This window comes from Triticum urartu, chromosome 6A (genome assembly GCF_056163025.1).
Source record: "Triticum urartu cultivar PI428250 chromosome 6A, HENAU_Tu73, whole genome shotgun sequence".
In the NCBI taxonomy this organism is placed as follows: Eukaryota; Viridiplantae; Streptophyta; class Magnoliopsida; order Poales; family Poaceae; genus Triticum; species Triticum urartu.
This window is the reverse complement of record NC_141878.1, coordinates 396409888-396420672: the sequence shown is the minus strand read 5'-3', so window position 1 is coordinate 396420672 and position 10785 is coordinate 396409888. Positions and strand designations below refer to the sequence as shown.

The window sequence follows — 10785 nt, the reverse complement described above, 5'->3', positions numbered from 1 at the left end:
CCTATAAACCTTGTTCACGGGGCCATCAAGATCTTTGAGAAAGTACTTGCTTGTCGGTTGGTGGAGGATCTACCCAAATTGGTTGGCAATCACCAGAGTGCATTTGTAAAGGGCAGATCATTGCACGATAACTTCATGCTTGTGCAGAGCATGGCGAGACGGTTGCATGCCTTGAGGAGTTCAACCGTGCTGCTCAAGCTTGACATATCAAAAGCTTTTGACTCCGTACAGTGGCCTTTTCTTATTGAGGTTTTGCATCAGATGGGCTTCGGGCCGAGGTGGAGATCTTGGATATGCGGGATCCTTGCAACATCGACCACCAAGATCATGGTTAATGGTGATCCGGGTGACACGATCTACAACTATAAAGGGCTGCGTTAGGGCGACCCTATCTCCCCAATGCTTTTCATACTAACTATGGAGCCCCTGCAAAGGATGTTCGAGGTAGCCATGAGTAGAGGAGTGCTGACACCCCTGGCACGCGTAGGCATGAGGAAGCGCCTATCCATCTTTGCAGACGACATGGTACTATTTGTCAAGCCAAATCCAATGGATCTTGAGGTCTGCAAGTGTCTTTTTGAGCTGTTTGGGGAGGTGGCAGGGCTGAGAATCAACATGCACAAATCTGCAACCCTACCCATCAGGTGCTCCGAGGAAGAGATAGCCATGGCATGCAATGAGCTGCAGTGCCCCTTGGGATCGTTCCGATAAAATACCTTGGGCTACCACTATCGTTAAGGAAGCAATCAGCAACACAGCTACAGTACTTGGTGGATCACATGGCAAATAGATTGCCAAAATGGAGGGCAGCTCTTATGCCAAAGAGTGGCCGACTAACTCTTATGCAGTCCGTCCTATGCGCCATGCCTATCCATGCTATGATGGCTATAGATCTTCCTATGAAAACTATCGCGGCAATGAGCAAGATTTGCCGAGGCTTTTGTGGTGCAGAAGAGCTAAAGCAAATGGCGGCAACTGTGCTGTTGCATGGGACATGGTGTGTACGCCGAAGTGGGCACGTGGATTGGGGCTGCCAAACCTAAGATGGATGAATGTAGCCATGCAAGCCCGTTGGCCGTGGATCAAAAGGACCGACGATTCAAGGCCTTGGAATGAGTTCTGAATCAAAGTCGCGGATGAAGCAAAACTGTTGTGCCAGGCAGCCATGAGGAGCACAGCGCGGTCGGGACGTACAACACTCTTCTGGGAGGACCGATGGTTAGATGGACAAAGAATTCAGGAGATTGCACCACGAGTATATGACCTTGTTCCACCACGAACTCGCAATATGAGATTGGTCAGTACAACCATGGAGAACGGGTCTTGGGCGATGGACTTCAACCCCAATTTCGGACCGGAGATCTTGCATGATTTTCTATCACTTTGGCAGGCGGTCAATGCTTGGGATGCAACTGATGATGCGCCGGATGAGATAACATGGTCGTGGGAGACGAATGGGTAGTTCTCTGTGAGATCTGCATACGCAGCTAGATTTTGGGGCCGGGAGGTGATCCCAACGGCGGACCTGACATGGAAATTGCGTGCTCCTCTGCAATGCAGGTTCTTCACCTGGCTGGCCATGAAGGACAGATGCTGGACCTCGGATCGTCTTGCGCGAAGAGGCCTACCTCATCAGACCGCATGCCCTTTTTGCGATCAAGAGGAAGAAACGATCAACCATATAATGCTCACGTGTGTATTTTCTCGGACAATTTTGGGCGGCAATTTGTGTCGCGTTGGAGACACCGAGTTGGATCCCTTCTACCCAAAACTCACTGGTGGAGTGGGCCATCGACAAGCAAGGATCGAACAGTGTGAGCATGAAGGACCTACGCACCATCTTCGTGCTTACTTGGTGGGAGTTGTGGAAACATAGGAATGCCATTATCTTTGAGGGAGCGCGGCCTTCGATCGAGCAGTTGCTGAGAAAAGTGTGTTCCGAGGGCTTGGTTTGGTCCTCCACTAGACTATTGAAAGGGGATGTAACGCCCTTCTTTAGTAGGGTAGAGAGGTGGGTGAGTGATGAGGATTAGCATGTACTAAGAACCTTGTAAACTATGGTGAAGGCACTCTTTGCCTTTCTTCTTTAATATATGATATGCACACTCGTGTATATTCGAGAAAAAAAATTCCCCATGTTTTTTTCTTCTAAAAGAATTGCCATTCACTTTAAGTTTTTTTACAGCACCTTCATAAATTCCATTTGTCTTTGAAAATGCAACAGTAGCTACTCAAAAGTGCAACATGAGATACCTAAAGACAATTGCGTTGGACATATATATTTCACATGAGTCATATTTTGTGGCTATAATTTGATTTTTAGTGGGATGAACTACGTAAATTAAATCAACATCTATGTCATATGCATGTGACTCCAAACTTACATATTTACCTTTCCTAAATGATATGTTGATATTCATTTATACGTTGGTTATCTAAGCTCCTACATGCATCCTACATGCATTGCATGCAGTGGAGGAGACGGGGATGGCCAGGGCCCTCGTCATGGGCATGATTTTGCTCGTATTATGGCCATGAACAGTGAAAATTAGTCTAATCTTCCTCTACTGGCCCCCTCAACGTGAGATTTAGGGAATCCTGCCTTTGCCACGGATTACATGTGTATACTAGTTGGGCATTAGACATCTCTAGTCGATCCTCTAAAATTTGTTAGAGGAATAAAAAATTGGTTTTGAGGGGTTAAACCCAATCTAGTTGATCTCTATCCCCTTCGGACGAGTAAAAGTATCGGCCGCTCGTCCCTTTATATTTACTCCTCAGCAGCCGTAATGAGTATAAACTTTTCGCCTCTATTCTTGCCCACCGCTCGGCCGCATCCACTCCAGTGCCGGCCTCCTTGCCTCCGCCGACCATCACATGCCACCAACGACACCCCGCAGCACCGTCGACCTCCACCACCAAATTGTGACGGGATTTCGACAATCTTTTTCCCTTTATTTTCTCGTCATTTTCATCGTCTCCGGTCACGGCGGCGCTCCTTCCGTCATCCCCGGTCACGAGCAAAGGTGCACCCGGTCACCATTGTGATTCCAATGAATGCCTGCGTTCCGGACCACACTATCGTGCCACTAGGAGAAAGATGGACGGAAGAACCTATTCAGATGAATAAATGCAAAGTCGTTGCTCATGGAGGAAGAATTTCCCCTACTTTCTCGACTATTTGTCACACATTGTGTCGTTCGGGGTGAGATTGTATCAAATTACTTTTGCGGAGCATCCATCCTAGGTCCTAGTTAGCTCATGGATATCATCTAGTGACGAGAAGTCATCGTTCGCCGCGGGACAGGAGGAAGAGGGAAGAAGGGGGAGAGGCTTAAAGAGAACAGATGGAGATGCTCTTAAACCCGCAATAATAAAACTTCAGTGTGTGGTTACCTAGATTCACATCATCGCGTCTGAATAGCTGTAGTCTAACAACGCAGCTAGCGTAATACACCAACGGAAAAGTGGACAAAACTCTTGTTTCTTTTTGCTAAAGTGGCACCAAACTTAAAGTATGACCTTTCCTCTCCTTTCTTTTCATAAAGTACACCTCTGTTCAGTAATCAAGGAGCTAAAAAATGAAATGACCTTGTATTGCAAAATCTGATGTTGGCACTACACATACTACGGTGATTTCAGTGGAAGTCACAACACGCACTACCCAGATCATACAGGCGGTGGCGGCAGGTCCAGCAGGAGCCAGAAACCCACGCAACTATCGGAGTTGAGGTTCTCTTGGATGGCCAGGAAGTGCAGGCCGCCACAGGCCTTCTTCGCCGCCTCCCACGCTTCTGCCTCCTGCGTTGTAGCGGCGCTCTTCTGGTAGCCGGCGTAGACGTATCTGGTAGAAACCCCGGCTGACAGGATTAGGTTCGCTCTGCCGGTGTCAACCTCCATTGAACAGATCTCTAACCCATTCATCCAAGCTGCAGCAATTGAAGAAACAAAGATCTCAGAGCTGATCGACATGCATCTCACAAGAGAATAGGCTCAACAAAGAAACAGGAACATTGTGCAGGGGCTTCAGTCAGTTTTTTTTATTCATCTGACGCAACATGGGAACATTGCTTAAATGCTTAAAATATTTGACCTAGTGCGATGCTTGCATATTTGTTGTGTTTGTTGGTCTAACTGGTCTGCCCAAAGCATTTCGCTGAATGTTATCAGACTCTTCAAACTACGCCTTTCCCAGCTCAATTAATTTGCTACTGCTTAAAATCAACAGGTAGGAGTTATCAGACCCACTACTTAATGTAATCAACAGTACTCCTTTCGGTCCTTTTTACTTCGCATATTAAAGTTGTGTCAAGTCAAACGTTATAAACTTTGACCAAATTTATATTAAAGAATATCAACATCTACAATATCAAAAATATATACCATGAAACTACATTTCATAATGAATCCAATAATATTAATTTGACATTGCGAATGTTGATATTTTTTTCTATAAATTTGATCAAAATAGAGATGCTTTGACTTCGGACAAAACTTATATGTAGACTAAAAAAGAGGAGGGAGTACATCATAGGTGACCAAAGTTTTGTTGCCTAACTACAATCAGAACCTAGCAGGTGCTACCTTATAACTAAATTTGGCACACGCTTACATCTAACCATTTATCTCGGCAAGTAGTAGTAGTATGACGACAGTATGAGCACAGAAACATACCGGCCAGAGGCTTGGCGCGCGAAGATTCCACGGCAACCCCAGGGACTAGTGTGGTTTCGTCGAGCTCGAACCCCAAGAGGTCCAAATCGAGCCCCGCCCCGAACGCGTACCTCCTCTCCAGCAACTCCACCTCCTCCCTCACATCTGAGCAACAAGCCAACACACTCAGAAGGCAGCAATTTCCCAGAGATGTTTAAATGTGGTACGTAGTAGAGAGGAACTAGTTGGTGGCGGCACTGACCGTCGAAGGGGAGCTGCACGAATGCCCACTTGTCGCCGAAGAGGTTGTCCGGCAGGTTGGTGGCGAAGGGGTTGTCGAGCGTGAGCAGCGGCTTGGTGCCCTTCTGGAAGCCGGGGTGGCGGCTGTAGACGGTCTCGTAGCGCTCCTCCAGCCAGAGCAGCAGGGAGACGCAGCGGCGGCTGGGCACGGCCTTGACCCCGAGGTCGTTGCAGGCGCGGGAGATGATGGTCTGCATCTGCGACCGGAAGAAGCGGGCGCGGTCCGGGAGCGGCACGCCGAGGGAGGAGGCCACGGAGGCGAGCGCGTCCCGGAGCGTCACGCTGTTGATGGACGTGTTGGGGAAGAAACGGGTGAACTGGAGCGACAGCGTCGCGTCGCACACCACCAGCTCCCACACCTTCTTGCCCCTGGCGTCCAGGATGGGCCGCGAGCAGAAGTCCACCTCCCACTCCCGGATCCCCTCCGCGTCCGCGTCCGGGTCCAGGTAGCACACCTCCGCCAGCGGGTCCAACTCCTCCTCACTCCCCTCACTCTCCTCGGCTGGCTCCTCCTCGTCCTCCGCGGTGTCCGCCGCGGCGGCCGTGGGGCTCTGCGAGGAGATGGACCGGCAGGGCCTCGGCGACGGCGTGGCCGGGACTAAGAGGCGGTAGTGCGCGTGGGGCCGCGCGACGGAGAAGGAGGGCTTCCCCGGCGGGTTGGGCAGGTGGAGGCTCCGGCGGAAGGCGATGCCGTGGCCGGCGACGATGGCAGTGGCGGTCGTCATGGCGCGCGCCCCTCCACGGCCACACACAGAAGCTAACGTTGGTCGCGGGCGCCAGTTGAGTGAGTTCGTTCACACATGGAGAAGCAAATCGGCTCGTGCCGACTCGGGGATGGGCCGGCCTAAGCCCACGTAGGACCCAAAAAGAAAAAACCTATGTGGACTCGGATAACCACGACGCGCAAGAGTATGGAGGAGTAAAAAGGGAAGAAGAAAAACTAGAGGGTGGAGTTGGACGGCTGCTGCAGTCCATAAAAAAAGGGAAGGAGCGCAGGAGAGGCGGTCGCGGGCAGCGAGAATGGCGTGCTCTCCCTCTCCCTCTCCCCGGCTGCTCCATCGGGCGTCTTCCTCTTCTCCGTTGCTCTCGGTCGGGCATGTGCGCTCGGCTCCGTCCTCCACGTTCGGGTATGCTCTTCCCATCACATCGATTCACTCTTGCTCTGCTCTGCTTGGGCGCTGCTCTGCTTCGGGTTCATGGCCGATTGCGCACTATGTTCATCTCCGCTTCGTGCTTCACTGAAGGCCGGAGTGAGCTGCTTCATGACGCCGACGTCCGTTTTCCCAGTCGGTTGTGGAGGTTGTGGCTGTTGCGGTGGTTAGCCCACAAGAAAATCGTTTTGTGATAAGTGGTTCTCTGTGGTAGTATGTTCCAAGTGCTCTGCGTACATTTCGGATGAATTTTTATAGTGCTGTTCATTCTGTAGAATGTTAGTAGGTACGATTGCCTACTACCTACTCCGAGATAAGCTGCAAGCCCAAAACAACTTTTAGTAATAACAAAATAATCTATCAATATTGTAGAGCGATATGCTGGCCGCCACTTTCCTCTTTTGACCATAAAATAAATTTTACAGCATGTTGTATTAATGCCTTGGACTATTCGGTTTGCAATTCAAGTTAGAAACACGCCGGGTGGCAAACCAAATATACATCCTCTTGCCCATCCTTTCTGTAACAGTTTGTCTCTATTAAGCCAAGCACTAACCATCCGAAAGTTCTGATTTGGTGAGAGTTTATGTTTCAACCTGAATGCGTGTGGAGAAGGTGGGTGTAGATTACTCAACTGTATCAGTGTTCCAATGACTTATTTTCTTTATGTGTTTAAATTTAGCATCAATAGTATTTGCTGATGTGTCAGTTACACGCCTTTGTATTCGTAGATGGACCATCCAATGCAAGCAATCTGGACATATATTGTATGGAAGAAGCCATGTGACAAGCTTCCTGGCTCTTGCTAGTGCAGATGTATGCTCTTCTTTCTAGGCCATTTATTTTTGGGGTTTGAGTGGTGTTCTGAGTTTGGTAGTTTATACAATGTAAATTAATAGCGTAGAAAATGGAAATGATCACTGTTAACTAAGTGCAACATTATGTACTTCTGAATTTGTTCGAATATGATATTCTGGTTTTGGTATCAACTGTTCTATAAAATGTAGCATGATCCTCCGTCCTAATTCCCAAGCAGGAGGCTTTCTTGCTCTAGAAATTCTGCAACACTCTGACAGGGATCCTGAGAAAAATAATTGGCTTCTTTTTATTATAGTTGTAGCTGTATTACTCTTGGTATTATTGCTTGGTAGCTAAGAGGTGCGGAACTCATCAAATGAACCAGGCACCACAAGGCAAAGGAAGTTCAGGTCAGAAAGTGATAATGGTTGATCCACAGGAAGCTAAGCGCTTAGCAGTGAAACAAATGCAAGAAATTCGTGCCAGAGATAAGCTGAAGGTTCGTTACTTCTGTCCTGTAATTCTAGTAATTAATCTCTCCTCCGAAGGAATATAGATATTTATGATTGTGGAATAAATATATTTTCTAAAACGAATAGAAGCAATGATGAAATGGGAAATTCTTTCAGTTGTTATTGGTAAAAGAAAACTAGGATAGTGCAGTCCACATGTCATAAGTTGTATTCCCTCATATTATCTAGTCATACAAACAGAAGTTTTGTGCAATAATATATACAGATCAAGAATTTGTTAAATGATGGAAACGAATGTCTCTCGAAATCCTGAGAGGAATCCTTCTATAGGGGATGCAAACTAACAAAAATATTTCTTAGCAACTTGAATCTGTTTCATTGTTACTGGAGAACCTTTTTCATTGTCCTTGTGATGTCAAGAGATGGTTGGTGCGGATATGGTCGTTGTTGTACTTCGTCGATCGCTGTTTTCATCGCTTTGGAGTTTTTCTTTTCTTTTTCCTCCGTCTGGGCATAGCTTCAGTCTTGTATGACTTTGCTCTTTGCTTGTGTGGTTCTTTGTGTGTACATCCTAGTTATGCAGAGGTTGGGTGTGTGCTCATTGTGTTTGTATCTCCTTTATGCTTCAATTTGAGTCAATAAAATCCAGCATTTGTCGGGAAAAAACAACTTGAATCAAAACATGGCTTTCCCCTAATTATATGCGGTTCTTTGTTTTGTCTTGATTTGCCATTTTCATGTCTACTTCATCTGTCAACCAAAATGTGACTGTGTGTCACAAAATGGAGGAAGCTAACCTAGTAAATAGATAAATGTGGATTGTAATGACATTCACATGGACCCCAATTAATCTTTCAAATTGCAACGCTTCAGTGCTGGACGTATGATTTTCTTTTATCATTTATGTAGTGTCTTATCGTGTTATTGGGGAAAATCTTAGGACCCGTATGCAATTGCATAATCGCTGGTTTTCTTTCCTTGAGCATATATGATTGCTTCTACAGTAATTTATTACCTTGATCTGTATTACTCCTGGAGAACCCATCTGTTGTATGCCCCTCTAAATTGCACAATCAGCACACATTTGATATGCTATTACTTGTATGTTTTATTTTTTTACCACATCATTGTTATCTTTTTTGCAGAAACGTCGTCAAGCAGAAGCTATTAACGGTGCATTGGCGGTGATAGGATTGACTGCTGCATTGATATTGGAAGGTCGGACAGGAAAGGGTATCCTGGGACAGGTACATAAGTTGAGCATAAAGAGGAAATGCATCTTAATTAGTAGACAGTAATATTCATTATAACCAAAAAAACGTTTTCTTCCAGAGAAATGCTGCAACTAGTTTATGTGTTATCCACCGAGAAACACCAAAATTGCTTACCAGAACGTTAAATAATGGTTCTACCCTACTAATACGTGATCTTGTGTTTGTACACTTCTGCAGCTAGCAGGATATCTGGCGGCTTTATCTAGTTTATTTGGGCAATAACTGTCACTCTTGGAAGAATTTTGTAACTTTCCTCGACCAGGAGAGCTCTAAGTCTTACTTGCTGGATCCAACCAATTTTCATATCTAATCCAAGCTGGATGTACAATAACGCTTAGATTTGCACGTGAAATGATCTACTCGGCTATTTTTCCTGGACTGAAAATCAAACGTTGTATTTATATTCTTTTCCATGTACTCAACATTCAACAACGTCTTCCCTTCCTTCTGAAAAACTGTACTAAATAGTTTCCCATGATTCTGTTTAGCAGCTTGGTAGTAGTTCGATCCACCAGTCATATATATGCCACGATTTTAGATTGGCTCCCTTGAATTTTCTTTTGCGGTTGGTGCCACTGTTAATTTTGGTAGCTCAGGTAAATTGTGTATATGATGTTGCTCTGGTAGTAAAGTTTACTGCTTCTTTTTTGTTATATATAAGGTACTCCATCTGTAAACTAATATAAGATCTTTTAGATCACTACTACATATATAAATGGCATGTGCTTTGATCTGCAGTACTCTCCATCAGGATACATGGAATCTATTTTGACTGATTAAGATAAAATTCTACTGAAGTAGGGGAGAGAGGGGTGGCCGCTGAGATAGAGAACTGACCTGTGGTGCTGTATTCCTTTGGGGTTAGGATTTTTGTAGGGGGGCAACACATATATAGGTTGCTGGGTTACATGGGCCACATTGGCCTAAAGCGTGGACACACACTGCAGCACAGAGAAGATACAACCCAGCACTCCCTCTCAAGAAGGATGATAGATATCTATCATGTCCATCTTGTCACAAGCAAGATTACTTGTGACAAGGCCACCTCTTCAACGCCTCCCCTATTGTCGGCGAGGCCTCGTCGGATGCCGTGGCGCTCCTCTGCTGCTGGCACCTTTGGAAACGACGGAATGTCGTTGTCTTCCGAGATGCCATGCCATCTCTAACTGCCACCGTGAGAGCGTGTCGCAACGATGTTGCGCTCTGGCAAGGCAGGTTCAAACACGAGCATGTCCCCACATCGATGTTTGGCTGCGTATTCTGGTTCTCAGAAAGCTGCCCTGAGCGGCCTTGTTTCTTGATTCTTGATCAGGAGCTATAGTTCTATTTGCTGCAAAAAATCCTGGCATGCCCCCCTTGTATGCTGTAAAATATACTCTGGGTCGACCCTGAAGCAAATACGCCCTAGAGGCAACAATAAAGTTGTTATTTATATTTTCTTATATCATGATAAATGTTTATTATTCATGCTAGAATTGTATTAATCGGAAACTTGATACATGTGTGGATACATAGATAAAACACAGTGTCCCTAGTATGCCTCTACTAGACTAGCTTGTTAATCAAAGATGGTTAAGTTTCCTAACCATAGACATGGGTTGTCATTTGATGAACGGGATCACATCATTAGGAGAATGATGTGATGGACAAGACCCATCTGTTAGCTTAGCATAATGATCGTTAAGTTTTATTGCTATTGCTTTCTTCATGACATATACATATTCCTTTGACTATGAGATTATGCAACTCCCGAATACCGGAGGAATGCCTTGTGTGCTATCAAACGTCACAACGTAACTGGGTGATTATAAAGATGCTCTACAGGTATCTCCGAAGGTGTTTGTTGGGTTGGCATAGATCAAGATTAGGATTTGTCACTCCGAGTATCGGAGAGGTGTCTCTGGGCCCTCTCGGTAATGCACATCATGATAAGCCTTGCAAGCAATGTGACTAATGAGTTAGTTGCGAGATGATGCATTACGGAACGAGTAAAGAGACTTGCTGGTAACGAGATTGAACTAGGTATGAAGATACCGACGATCGAATCTCGGGCAGGTAACATATCGATGACAAAGGGAATGACGTATTGTCATTACGGTTTGACCGATAAAGATCTTCATAGAATATGTAGGAACC

At 45.9% G+C, this 10785-nt stretch overlaps 2 protein-coding genes across 2 annotated transcripts; one reads left to right on the top strand and one right to left on the bottom strand.

The window, feature by feature from the left end:
- Positions 1 to 3510: 3510 nt before the first annotated feature.
- ATAB2 (RNA binding protein) lies at positions 3511 to 5772 on the bottom strand. The gene is made up of 3 exons (XM_048678349.2): positions 4916 to 5772; positions 4675 to 4818; positions 3511 to 3929 (listed from the first exon to the last, which is right to left on the bottom strand). The coding sequence occupies exons 1-3, from the start codon at positions 5676 to 5678 to the stop codon at positions 3670 to 3672; spliced, it is 1167 nt and encodes a 388-aa protein (XP_048534306.1). The 5' UTR covers positions 5679 to 5772; the 3' UTR covers positions 3511 to 3669.
- Positions 5773 to 5832: 60 nt separating this feature from the next.
- On the top strand, positions 5833 to 9202 carry LOC125513279 (uncharacterized). The gene is made up of 5 exons (XM_048678350.2): positions 5833 to 6080; positions 6836 to 6920; positions 7288 to 7401; positions 8521 to 8622; positions 8827 to 9202. The coding sequence occupies exons 1-5, from the start codon at positions 5974 to 5976 to the stop codon at positions 8869 to 8871; spliced, it is 453 nt and encodes a 150-aa protein (XP_048534307.1). The 5' UTR covers positions 5833 to 5973; the 3' UTR covers positions 8872 to 9202.
- Positions 9203 to 10785: the final 1583 nt, after the last annotated feature.

What these genes read in the sequence shown, in the direction of transcription:
- LOC125513279 (XM_048678350.2), top strand. Translation starts at nt 5,974, where the DNA reads ATGGCGTGCTCTCCCTCTCCCTCTCCCCGGCTGCTCCATCGGGCGTCT. An exon ending in GCTCCGTCCTCCACGTTCGG is followed by an intron (nt 6,081 to 6,835) that starts GTATGCTCTTCC and finishes TTGTATTCGTAG; the next exon opens with ATGGACCATCCAATGCAAGC. An exon ending in GAAAGGGTATCCTGGGACAG is followed by an intron (nt 8,623 to 8,826) that starts GTACATAAGTTG and finishes ACACTTCTGCAG; the next exon opens with CTAGCAGGATATCTGGCGGC.
- ATAB2 (XM_048678349.2), bottom strand. Translation starts at nt 5,678, where the DNA reads ATGACGACCGCCACTGCCATCGTCGCCGGCCACGGCATCGCCTTCCGC. An exon ending in CGTGCAGCTCCCCTTCGACG is followed by an intron (nt 4,819 to 4,915) that starts GTCAGTGCCGCC and finishes CTTGTTGCTCAG; the next exon opens with ATGTGAGGGAGGAGGTGGAG. An exon ending in GCGCGCCAAGCCTCTGGCCG is followed by an intron (nt 3,930 to 4,674) that starts GTATGTTTCTGT and finishes CAATTGCTGCAG; the next exon opens with CTTGGATGAATGGGTTAGAG.